At 34.4% G+C, this 14145-nt stretch overlaps 1 protein-coding gene across 1 annotated transcript; it reads right to left on the reverse strand.

The window, feature by feature from the left end:
* Window positions 1-12672: 12672 nt before the first annotated feature.
* LOC100922760 (olfactory receptor 4C12-like) lies at window positions 12673-13602 on the reverse strand. Its single transcript, XM_003773772.1, has one exon. The coding sequence runs from the start codon at window positions 13600-13602 to the stop codon at window positions 12673-12675; it is 930 nt and encodes a 309-aa protein (XP_003773820.1).
* Between the last annotated feature and the right edge of the window lie 543 nt (window positions 13603-14145).

Raw genomic sequence — 14145 nt, forward strand, 5'->3', positions numbered from 1 at the left:
ATATAGAATAATAATATCTCGTTCCCAATTTCTTATAGGGGATTGAGGCACATGATTTGACTGTCCCGCAATTGTGAGTACAAGTTTGTACCTTACAAGTAGGTAAAAATGGTGTTAGCTTCTACTATGGCATTTCATAAGATATTATCTTCCCAAAACTTACTAATAGGACATTATCTGTATGTGTAACAGATCACTGCCATGCACTAATGTCCTTCTTGGAGGAAAAGAAGTCCTACTCTATGTTTATCCATAATTTCTCCTGCTTTAAATTTAATTAAATTTAAGCCTCTATCTGGCTATCCATAGCAGCTATCCATGTAGAGTGGATGTAGCACTGGGCTTGAAGTTATGAAGTCCTAAGCTAAATCCAGCTTGAGACATTTACAAAACTGTTTAACTCTGGGTAAATCTACTAACCTTGATTTGTATCTCAAATGCCAAATGGATTGATGATAGTAGCTATTTTCAGGATGATAAATAGAAACATTGGTTTTAAAAAGTGCTTGGCACAGTGCCTGGCACAGGGTAATCACTACATGTATGTTTTCCTTCTGTTTTATTCTGTCATGTACATGTAGAACAATGGAATATTTCTTAAATGTTTCTTGAATTTTCTCATGGTGCCTTAGTGAATTTGTTGATTGCCACCTAAAATACTAGATATAGAAGATGCTAGGAAGCCACAAAGCCACTGGACACATTCCTTTCTTGATCTACAATATCCTCCATTTCTACTTCCTATGTGTTTGTAGAAGGATTTAAAAAAAAATATTGGGTGATTTTTACTCTTCATATGATCTACTTGATGAAGCTTAATGGTGAAGTTATTGTTCTTCATATAATTTAGATCTAGGTAAGTGAAATAAAAACGTAGTGGTGAAAAGTCCTATACACAAAACTCCTTTCTAATTTACTAGGTTTTTGAACTTGGGAAAATGACAAGGTCAGTATGACTTTCCTCATCTATCCATCGGAATTAATTACTATTTAACTTCCTGGATTATGGGTATTTTGTGAGGAAAGTGCTATATAAAATTTCATCTTCAGTGATATACCTATTTCAATTCCTTCATATCTAATTGAAAGTCTACCAAGCAATAAATTGCAAGGTAATATTAAAACTTACATCAGATCCAAATCCAATCATAAAAAAAATCTACAATATATCAGTAGCTCAGTTACATTATTATACACATGGAAAGAAAATTTGATATCTTCTAGTTCAAGTCTTAACCAAAATGAGAATTTATTCTCCATTTGGCATCATTCAGTTTCTGTGGCTTATTAATTTGAGCCAAATTTACCTGCACATAATTTACACTGAAAGACTCTAAATTATATGTTCTAAGCAAAATTAGAAGAAAGTTTCATTTATAACTCATTCATATCATAACAATTAATACATTTCAAGAGTTATTCTTTTCCAAACCTTGTGTTTTTAAGCTATGTTACCATTTTCCAAGATTGGTTTGGCATTGAAGAAATCAGAGGGCTCATTTTTAACTGTGATATCCTCTATTAGGACCTTATCCTTCTGGTATTCCATACAGTTTTAATACTGTTGTACATCTCCTTTCCCCATATATTCTTTCCTTCTTTTGCTTCCATTACTTTATCTTTATCTTCTTCTTCACTTTGATGTTCCCTTAACAGCCTCTTTTACTGAAATTTGTGGTTTTATCAATTTGGCTTCAAAATACCCATGTAGATATTCTCAGTGTTTCCCTTCATGAAATCTTTGTTAAATTCAATTAATTATGAACAGTTTCCTGGACATCCTTGCTTTCAGAAATTCATACAACCTATTAAATTAACAAGGTTGTGCTCCATCTTTGTTTTTCTTCAGGAGATTTATCTTTCTTTAAGGCTAAACTCAGATATCAACTCTATGATGCCTTCTTTCAAATGGCTATACATTTTAAATTTTGTTTCTCTTCCCTCAAATACCATGGCAATACCATATATATATCTTTTTTTTCTCCTCAAAGGATGAAATCTTTGACTTGGTATCTATTGAAATCAGATTTATATGAGAGATAGAAAAAAGAGAACTCTGTATGACTGAAAAATCCAAAATATGACTCACTGAGTAGAAGTTGTAATTGATGAGAATTTTCTGGGTTTTTTTTGGTGACAACAACATTTAAGAGCCACCTCTATCTCTCTGATAATTATTTCCATTATATTTTAGAAGCACAGAACTAATAACCTTGCACAAGTCAATTGCACATGGATAGAATAGAGATAAATGTTCTTCTGCCAACTTTTTTTAGTTGAATTTGACTTAAGATTTCATGCATTTGGGATTTCTCAGTAGAAATCTGACAAACAATATACATTCATACCTCTTTTGAAGTTTATAACTTTGAGATTAAATGTTCAGTGTCACAGCCACTAAATCAAAGCTAAGACATTTAATTTAGGTTTTCATGAATACAAGCCTGGCTAATTTGTACTATACCATCTTTCTGTACTCTCTGTATCATCTATTGTCATATGTATTATTATCTGTGCATTATACATATCTATGTATTATTATATGATAATATATAATATCATAAATTTCTCATACAAAAAGTGTCAGATAACTAACATAATAATTTCATGAAAAAGAGTAGAGAACTAAGACAAAAAAACTTACATTTTTTTTTTATTTGAATGAGAGTAGCTTCTGATATAATCAGGAGAGCAATAAATAATCCTGTTTAATAAAACATTTTCAATTCTGCATAATTATGCATGAATTGTCCATGTTCCCAATGGAATCTTCCATAATAAGTATCGTCTAAGAAGATGAGCTAAACATACCTCAAAGCAACATTTCAGAGAAACATGAGAAACAATGTTTTTGCTCAAAGAAATCCAGGTATTGAATATTCCTGAGAAATACAAGATCTGAAGTTATATTCCTAGAAAATTATAGATTCAACTTAGCATTAGAAAAACAGAAAATTGTGGAGAGCTCACTCATATGACTACAAGACAACAGACAAAACATATGACAGAAATGAGTTCAAATAGTTCTCAAGGATTTAAACTGTCTATAACAAAGGCAGGGGCGGGGGGGGGGGGAGGGAGGGAAAAGAGGAGGGGGGAAGTGAAACCTGAGAAAGTGGTTCCTTCTTTGTTTACAAAATATTTAAAGATTATCCTAAAGAAAGATACTGACCTATTCCCATGCCTCATGCCTCATTCTCACAGGACTTAATTATCAATGATTTTTGAAGGGCTTTAGCTTAGAGTTAGAGGTAGAATTTTAGTAAGTTGTTTATGAAAAAAAAATTTGTCTAGTTGGCACTTTCTCCTGCCTTTGGGGTTTCCATGGTCTGCCTTCAAAACCCTGGGGTGAAAGTTCCATTAGGACTAATTCTCCTGAGTATCAACAAGAATGCAGGATCCTTTATGAAGAGGGACTTCACATAACATCTTTTCAGAGATAAGAAAATTGATACAAAATCTACTGTTTACTTTAAAAAATAATAAATTTATTTAATTTTTTTTCTTGATTACATGTAAATAAATCATGTTTTTAATTAAAGTTTGAGTTCCCAATTCTACCTCTCTTTTCCTCTATCTCAAACCTCCACCTTGAGAATGTTAACAATTTAATATAAATTATATATACATCATTATATAAATCTTTTGTATATTAGCCAGGATCCAAGGAAAATATAGGCATTAAAAAAGAATGTCAAAAGTCAAAAAGTATGCTTCAATCCTTACTCCAATCTTTTTTCTGGAAGTAGATAGCATTTTTTGTCTCAAGTCCTTCAGAATTGTTTTAAATCATTATATTGTTGAGAATAACTAAGTCATTCACAGTGGGTCATCATTACATTATTGATTTTACTTCATACAATGTTCTTTTGGTTCTGTTATTATGTATCACTTCATGTAAGTTTCTACAGGTTCTTTTCTGAAAGCATCCTGTTCATCATTTCTTTTTTTTTTTTCTTTTTTTTTTATTTAACAGCCTTTTATTTACAAGTTATATGTATGGGTAACTTTACAGCATTGACAATTGCCAAACCTCTTGTTCCAATTTTTCACCTCTTACCCCCCCACCCCCTCCCCCAGATGGCAGGACTGTTCATCATTTCTTATATAACAACAATATTCCATCAAAATCATACACAACAACTTAATCATTTTCCAATTTGTGGTTCTTTCAATTTGCAATCCCTTGTCAGCACAAAAGAAACTCATATTTTAATAAATATACTATTTTTTTCTTTGATGTCTTTAGTTACAGACCCAGCTTGTGTATTTTTTGTTCAAAAGGAATGCACAATTTTACAGTTTGCTATTTGGCAAAGTTTCAAATCTCTGTCCAAAATGGTTGGCTTAGATCATATCCCCACAGACAAAGTAACAATAGTGTCTCAGTTTTTCCTTATCCTCTCTCTCAATTATCATTTTTATTTCTGTCATGTGATATAATCTGAAAGCTGTGAGGTTACATATCAAAATGGCTTAAATTTATATTTTCCCAAACAATAATGATTTGAACATTTTAAATACTGCTATATGAAGTTTTCGTTTCTTCTGAGAGTGGCCTTTTCATATTTTTTGGCCTTTTATCAATTTGGGTGTGAGTTATATTCAAATAAATTTAGATAGCAATGTTGGCTACTCTGTCCTGGTTACAAGCCAGTAGATCAGCAGATTAGGTGTAAGACATTCAACAGAAATATAAAAGGCAAATACTGATGTAATGTTCTCTTGTTTGGCTTTCTTGGGATCTCTGGGAGCAGCTTTCGTTTAGTTCAATAATCATAACAAGAGTAGCCTGGGGTTAAAGTCCAAATCCTTTATTATCTCTTTCAAAGTCTTGTCTCCTTTCCTAGAACCCAGTTGCTTTCTTAAAGGCCTATCTCTCTCTCCTTAGTTTTGAGAGCTTGAGCTCCTGCCTGTCTTCTCTGCCCTCTGAATCTCTCTGAATGAAGCCTGGCTAAGGCTCCTAGCTTATATGCTCTACAATGAGTATAAATCAATCATTATATCATGAGGAAATCATTATTTGTTGTAAGGTTAAATCAATCATGGTGAACCATGCTAAACAAGATAACCATTGTCTCCTCAATTCCACTTAGTACCTTGTAAACATCCTTGTTTCAAGTTCAGAATTCTGACCCATAACATCTCCTGCTTTCTTTTGTTTTAGAACATAGGGTGGTTACTCTCCTTGACTTCTCAAGGAGGTGACAACCCCCAAAAAAGAGGTGATTATGCCTTCCCTGACTCCTCAAAAAAAAGTTGTGAAAACATCATAAAAGGAGGTGATCATGCCCTTCCTGATATCTCAGGAAGGGAGATGAAAACACCCAAGGAAATGGGAAATCAAATTAGATTAGAGACTCTGAAGAGTCTCATTTGAAACAGGTATACATAATCTCAACATATGAGGTATTACACATGATTACATAAATTACATAAGCACATAGTAGCACAGGCTAGTAGTGATGTAGCAAATATCATGAATCAACATGAAGAATTATACATGCCCATAAGTCCTAAAAATAGTCCAAAAGGAATCTATTGTCCATTACTTCATGTGTGTAGGGAATCCAATGATGCCTGCAAGTATTGAAGTCCTGCAATAGTCTCATAATGTGTTAGAGAATCAATGATTCCTGCTGGTTTTGAAGTTCTATAACAGTCTTATCAACAATTTTTCATCTCAGGAAATCCAATGATTCCTGCAGGTTTTGAAGTTCTATAACAGTCTCATTATCAGCCATACTCTTTCAGTGTCAGATGTTTCTTAGGTCTTCTCCTTTGTTTCAAGGTTTTTCTATTTTTTCTGTCTCTCTCCAATGGGCAAGGTGAATATGGCTCGTTGGCACTCATCTGATTCCTTCTCCCTCTGTAGAAATACAAGCAAACCATTTCTCCCAGCAGTTAACCTATCTAGTCCCTTCTATTTACCACTTTCTAAATTTCTCCTCATCACCTGGTAATTATTTTAGAGCTGCTTGCACTGGACATTGCCCTTCTGTTGGGTTAAAAAAGTATTCTTCCCAATTGTAATCCCTTCTCCCATATGATTGCTTTTTGGCTGATTGATCATGTAATCCATTTCTACCATCTGATTGCTTTTTGGCTAATTAATTATGTAATTCTTTTCTGCCATCTGATTGCCTTTTGGCTAATTGATCATGTAATCCTTTTCTGCCATCTGATTGCCTTTTGGCAGATTGAGCATGTCTTAATAATGAATTTCTAAAGACTCTCTGGGTGTAACCTCGGCTGTCATTATACCCCACCTGGGGCCCTGGAGGTAAGCCCTGCATCTCATTTTCCTGGATCAATCTACATTCTGAGGTCCAATGGAAGCCTTGGTTGCATTTTGGACATAGGGTTTTGGATCTTTTTTTACCCTGTCTTCTCACTCTATCTCTATACCTACATTGAGCTCACAGATGTCCTATTTTTCCACTTTGAAAGCATCAATGAATTTCTCTAGAAGTCTTTTGCCAAGAGGGACCCTCTCTTCCCATGTTCATCATAGTCTGGGTATAATAAGCATTTGTGCCCACTGTCACACAACGCCTTATGATCTCCTCTAAATGGGTCATCTTTGTGTAGTCCCCATATAATTCTTCTACAAACATCATTAGCATTTTCCTTAGCCAGTTGTCTTATCATAATTCTTGTAGCTGCATTTTCTCCATTGGTTCTTGTGACAGCTTTCTGCAGACGTTCCACAAAATCAGCAAAAGTTCATGGGGACCTTGCTCTATTTTCATGAAGGCTTCCCCGCCATCTTTTCCTGGGAGGGAGCCCCAAGGTTTTATAACAGCAGTGGCAATTTGCTCTTATGCTATCAAAGGGTAATTAATCTGTGCTAAAGTGTCTACATACTGACCTTTACCTTTTAGTTGGTCAAAGGTGATTTTGCCTATTTTGTTGGGCTTATATCCTGCATAATTCACTATACTCCAAAAGCCACAACAACTTTTGTCCAGGTTCTAAACATGTCCTTGCTATAGATTTCCAGTCATTAGGAGTTAAGATTTAATAAGTCAAATTCTTTAATAATATCTTAACATAAGACAATGTAGCCCCATAAAGAGTGCAACCCTTTTTCAAATCCTTATTTTTTTCCAGATCTAAAGGTATGTATCTTCTCCTTTATTGACATGAAGAGTCGAACTCTTCAATAACAGAGTATGCATTTATTTTTAAATCAGATATATCCTGTCTTTTTTTATAGCCTTAACCAATGCCTTTTGTAATCTTGTCAGAGGCTGCTTCATAGGTGGTGCTGATTGTGTCACTGTCCCTTCCCCTCCTCCTTCTTCCTCCACCCATAACGGGTTAATTGAGGGGGGGAGGTCATGGATGGAGAATGCCCTAACGGCTCCTGCTGTGAAGCACCACACTCAGAATTGTACTTAACTCCATTCTTATCTGATTCTTCATCCTTTTCACCTAGTTTATCTGCATCCTCCCCCTCCTGCTCTTTTTTCTTTTTTCTTATTCTATAACTCATATAATTTCCTAATGCCAAGTTATATGTATAAAGTGTTTCTTTGGAAATTGAGTCAAGTCCATTATCATTATAGTAATCACATAGTTGCTCCCCTACTAATTTCCACTCGTCTAGATTTAATTCTTTTTCATTAGAGAACCAAGGAGATGTGTACTGTACTGTTTCTAAAAGTTCAGTGATCTGCTTCCAAGTTACAATCAAACCTTGATTTTTTATAAGTTTAACCAAGCTTTCAACAATTTTCCTTGTGGTGGAGAAATCTTTTGAAATATTTGTCCCATTTTAACTGGAATACTACTTTAGCCCTTTACAAAGTCTCCTTCTGTACTCACCCTAATTTCTGGGTCACAGATAAAGGTTCTTGGTCCACACATGGATGCCAAAATGTAATGTTCTCTTGTTTGGTTTTCTTGGGGGTCTCTGGGAGCAGCTTTCTTATCCAGTTCAGTAATCACAACAAGAGTAGCAAGGGATTAAAGTCCAAATCCTTTATTACCTCTTTCAAAGTCTTGTCTCCTTTCCTGGGACCCAGTTAGCTTTCTTAAAGGCCTATCTCAGGTTCTGAGAGCTTGAGTTCCCACCTATCTTCTCTGCCCTCTGATTCTCTCCAATTGAATGCTAGCTAAGGCTCCTAGTTTATGCGCTCTACACTGAGTATAAACCGGTCATTATATCACTAGAAAACTATTATTTGTTATAGGATTAAATCAGTCATACTGAACCATATTGTCTCAATTCCACTTAGTATCTTGTAAGCATCCTTGTTTCAAGTTCAGAATTTTGGTCCATAATATAGTTAGTCCCTAAACCCCAGAATACCAAGGGCCCTGGCCACACCTAACCGGTACCAAGTTATTCATCATTGACCAGCACAATCACTCACCTGTAGAGGAAGTTTGGATAATCTCCCTTTCCCCTAAAAGCAGGCCTCGACCTTTTTAAAAAATTTAGCAAAAAAGCAACAAGAACTTTGACCATAGAAAGTTTTTATACAGAAAGAGAACAACAGATTAAAAACCCTGAGGACACTAATAGCAAAATGTCTCAGATGAAGCCCCAAAGGATGATATGAATTGGTCCCCTTCTTACCAGAAACTCTTAGAAGAATTCAAAAAGGATTTTCAAAGAGAGCTAAAAGAAAAATGGGGAAAAGAAATGAGAACTTTGCAAGATGGTTTTAAAAAAATAGAAATTATCTGCAGAAAACTTCTTATAAAATAGATTTAGTGAAATGGAAATAGCATATAACTCCTTGCAAAATAGATCTGACAAAATGGAAAAATAAAATAACCCTGAAACACAGAATTTGTGAAGTGGAAAAGGAAAACAAAAAAAAAAAAATAGAATTTGTGAAAGGGAAAAAAATTCATATAGCAAAACATCCCATTTAAACATTCAATTGACCAAATACAAAAGGAACTAAAAAAGGTAATTGAAGAAAATAATACACTTAAAATTAAAACTGAACAAATGGAAATGAATGTCTCAATGAGACATCAAGAATCAGTCAAGCAAAATGCCCTCCCCCCCCCAAAAAAAAAACTAAAAGAAAATGTAAAATACTTCATGAGAAAAAGAACTGACCTGGAAAATAGATCTAGGAGAGACAATCTAAGTATTATTGAACTTCCAGAAAATCATGATGAAAAAAAAGATCCTTGACATTTTCTTTCGAGAAATCATCAAGGAAAATTGCCTTAATATCACAGAATCAGAAGGTAAAATAACCTTTGAAAGAATTCATCAATCACATCCAGAAAGAGACCCCAAAATGAAAACGACAAAAAATATTGCAGCTAAATTTGAGAACTAATGAACGATGAAAAAATATTGAAAGCAGCCAGAAAGAAACAATTCAAATATCAAGGAATCACAATTAGGATTACTCAGGAACTAGCAGCTTCCACCTTAAAAGAATGAAGGGTGTGGAATCTGATATACTGAAAGACAAAGGAACTAGGAATGCAGCCACGAATAAACTATCCTGCCAAACTGAGCATGATCTTTCAGAGAAGAAGATGGACATTCAATGATACAGGTAAATTTCAACTATTTATGATGATAAGACCAGACTTGAACAAAAAATGTGATCTCCAAATTTGGAACTTAAGGAGCATAACAAGGTAAAAAGGATAATTTTTTTTCAGAAGTATATCTCTGAATTCATAGTACAATCAATAAACATAGGTCAATGGTTTGTTCCTACTTTGCTGAGAGAAACATAAGTAGAATCAAAGGCAGAACATGATGGGAGTCATTGATGGCTGAAACTTTTGAGGCTAAGACCTGGAATAAGAAAAAAGGGTAAGTGATTTTAGAGATGAAGATAGTATAGAGTTGAATGATTTCATCAAAGCAGTGCAGATGGGAAAAGGAAGGGAATCAATGTGACACAATTTTGTCTTGGATTTGTTTCAGGAAAATTTTTCTGATTTCCTAAATAGCTCTTCAGAGATACATGGAGAGGAGAAATAAATGGGGATTATAGAGGTCCTGGGGAATAAATGAGCAAGGAATATAAAAGTAAATGATAAAGGGGAAATCAGTTACTTGAACACAGTATTTTACATGTAAGATGAAGAAAAGAAAGGAGTTTAACAAGAGTTTAAAGAGTTACAAGGATGAAGGTCAGAGAAACAGAAGGAATATTGTAAAAATGAAGATCACTATGAAGAAAAAACAGGCTCAGAGATCTTGTGCTTTTGTTCTGCCAATTAGTTCTATACACATATTTGTGATCCCATTTGGAGGCTTCTTGGGAAAGACACTGGAGTTGTTTGTCATTTCATTTTATATTTTACTTTCCAGAAGAGGACAGTGAGGAAGCCTTAATTCATTAACTGAACCAGAATTACACACCTAGTAAGAGTCTGTGGCTGAATCTGTACTCAGATCTTCTTTATACCAGAACCAACACTATATTAATTGTACTTTTCTGGATCTTCAATCTACTTTTAGATGTGCTTATACTTCTATATCATAGTGTCTAAAGAACAGCACAATCAATAAATATGGAAAAAAAATTGGGTATAAATCTTTAGATGTGTATAAGAAGAAGCTCATAAAACTTAGAATCATGGCATGTATTCATGATGTTTTGCTTATATGTCTCATGATCTAGTTTCCATATGGTCATATTCTTATAGAGAAACAAGAGGAATGCCAATCATATTTAGAATAATAGCTCCTTCACAAGAGTATCCCTTGAAACTAGGGCAAAACAAGATATCCTGCTTTTAGTGGCTACATTTGTTTTTATGCATTCAGTTCCATTTTTAATTTGTGTATATTCTATTTTAAATCCAGAAATAATTGGATGATACATATCTCAACCCTGTTATCTCTTTGTTATGCAAAAATCAGACCTTTTATTCTGAACAGCACTGGTAACCCAATACCCAGTTTTTGTGCTGATGGATAGTTTGAAAAGCTGCTGGGTCTCCCTTAATGTGTAGTGCTGATCCACATAGAAGACCTACAGAGGAATCAGGGGAGATGATGGGGTAGGTCATAAAATTCAAAGCTCTCCAAATTTCCCCACAAACAAGACAAAACAGCACCTCAGGTGAATGTAGGGCACTAAAAAAAGGACAAAAGTTGGGCAGAACAGTCTTCCTAGGACAATTGGAGTATATTTGAAGAAGGATACTAGAATAGCCAATATGGAGTATAAACATCTCCAGGTTAAAGGAATTGGATAGCGAAAAGAGAAGTTATAGTTCTAGAATCCTACTCAGAACAGGAAAGGGATATAGAGGGAATAATACATATACATATATATATATATATATTAAGATTTAGAAGATTTTTAAGATACAAAAATCTTCTAAATCTTAAAAAAATAAGAAGGAATAAGATGAGGGACATATATAGATGGTTGTTAGGTTAACAGAAAAAAGACAAGATATGTAGAGTTTTTTCAATCCTCAATTTTTTTTATTAAAGCTTTTTATTTTTCAAAACATATGCATAGATAATTCTGCAACATTAGCCCTTGTAAAATCTTGTATTCCAGTTTTCCCCCCTCCTCTCATTCCCTCCCCTAGATGGCAAGTATCTAATATATGTTAAACATGATAGAAATGTGTCAAAAAACAATATATGCATACAAATATGTTTGCTGTACAATTATCTTGCTGTACAAGAAAAATCAAATCAAATCAGAAAAGAAAATGATGAAGAAAATAAAATGCAAGGAAACAAGAAAAAGAGTGAGAATACTATGTTGTGAAGCATACTCAATTCCCACAGTCCTCTCTCTGGGTGTAGATGTCTCTTTTGATCACAAGACCATTGAAACTCATCTGAATCATCTAATTGTTGAAAAGAGCCATGTACATCAGAATTGATGATCATATAATATTGCTGTTGCCTTGTACAAGGAATTCCTGATTCTGCTCCTTTCACTTAGAATCAGTTCATGTTTTGCAGTTTTACTCATATACTTCCTGATTTTCTCTTGGCAGATAGATTCAAATATTTTATACTATCAACAATTATTTTAAATGGAATTTCTCTTTGTATCACTTTGTTGGTGATGTATAAAAATGCTGATTATTTATGTGGATTTATTTTATAATCTGCAAGTTTGCTAAAGTTGTGGACTGTTTCTAATAGTTTTTTAGGGTTCCCTTCATAGACCATCATATCTTCAAAGAATGATAATTTGGTTTCCTCATCACCTACGGTAATTCCTTCAATCTCTTTTTCATCAATTATAGCACCAATCTTCTAAAACTTCTAGGATAAAGTATAGCAAATGCCTCCAGATCAGCTTGTTAAAATACAATGAGTCTTTTTAAAATTAGATCATGCATAGGGTGATCAAGGAATATTTGCTTTGATCAGAGGGGACCTTGGAGCATCTTAAGGATTCTGAAAGGGAGTCTGCTGGGTAAGGGAGCAGGGGAACAAAGAAATCTTGAATTGACTGTGGAAATGATCAGTCTAGAGATTTGGGAGAGGAGAGAGAAAAAAATTATTTCATATTAAAATCTACTTTTTCTGGATAATTAATTGCTGAGCTCATCAATCTATGCCTTGCTATAGTATTAAGTTCTGTCACTGTTCTTTTCAATTCCTGGCACAATGACCATTGGACCAGTCCTATTTAATACATTGGCTCTCAGTTCTCATATATAATTGTTAATGAGGATGTTATCTTACAGATCTATTTACTTATTACCTAAATTTACTTTATGAGTCCAGAGCTTCCTCATAGCATTTTTCACCTCTGTGTTTCTTAGTGTGTAGATTAAAGGATTTAACAGGGGAGCCACCATACTATAAAAGAGAGCTGCAAATTTATCTATGGGAAGGGTCATCACTGGTCTCAGGTACACAAATATGCAAGGCAAAAAAAATAAGACAACCACAGTGATATGGGAGACACAGGTGGAGAGGGCTTTGTGTCTGCCTTCAATACTTTGATTCTTTAGGGAGTGCAGAATGGCAGCATAAGAGACTATCAACAAGAAGAAATTTAACAGACAATTGAAGCCACTATTAGCTGCCACAAATAGACCAAGGGTATGGATATCCATGCAGACGAGTTTGAGCAAAGGGTACAAGTCACACATGAAATGATCTATAATATTGGGTCCACAGAACGGCAACCAGATTGTGAAAAGAATCTGTATTGTTGCATGGAGAAAGCCCCCTGTCCAAGCTACCCCCACAAGGAGACCACATAGCTTCCTGCTCATGATTGTAGTATAGTGGAGTGGTTTACAGATGGCAACATACCTATCATAGGCCATCACTGTGAGCCAGATGATCTCAGCAGCCCCAAAGGCATGTTCTGCATAGACCTGGGTCATGCACCAATTGAAGGAGATTGTTTTCTTCTCTTTTAGGGAGTCCACAATAAGTTTAGGTGCTGAAGAAGATGTAAAGATTGTATCTATAAAAGATAAGTGTGCCAGGAAGAAATACATAGGGGAGTTTAAAGTCTGACTGTTGCTGATTGTCACCATAATGAGAAGATTGCCTGTCAGTGTTATTATGTATAAGATCAGAAACAAGGCAAATATTACTTTCTGCATCTTCAGATTCTGTGTAAGTCCTAATAAGATGAATTCTGTCACATTCCTTCCTGTTTCCATCTATATGAAATGTAAGAACAGAATCACAAGAAATGACTTTCTCTGCAAAGAAAATAAGCAGTAATTAAAATAATTCAATATACAACTGTAGGCAAATCATCAAGAACAAAGACTCAATTATTATTGAGTTTTTATTTTTTTAACTTTCTCAGGTGATTGTGATTTTACACCTCCCCAGTGCATCTTCTGATCTTTAATTTTAAAAACAATAATCAATCCCTTTAGTGATTTCTCTTCTGGAGAAATTTTCTTAAAGGTTAAAGGTGAAAGGTAAAAAGGGTTTTTCCAAGTTCTATTTGAGTTAATGACATTTAATCCATATGTCAGGAAAATTTGATAAAACATTTAGTTATCATTCTGTTTTTCTTTTGGTATGTAGGATAATCTCTTCACTGATCTCTTTACTGACTGTACTTAGTGGGATTGAAAAACATTGTCTAGCTGTGTCACAGTCCTGAATATCAGATTGTCCCCTAGAAGTTAGTAATTACTTTTAAGTGTTTATGATATTCAAGTCATCATCTTCCCACAACTTATTGATAG

This window comes from Sarcophilus harrisii, chromosome 6, assembly GCF_902635505.1.
Source record: "Sarcophilus harrisii chromosome 6, mSarHar1.11, whole genome shotgun sequence".
Classification (NCBI taxonomy): domain Eukaryota; kingdom Metazoa; phylum Chordata; class Mammalia; order Dasyuromorphia; family Dasyuridae; genus Sarcophilus; species Sarcophilus harrisii.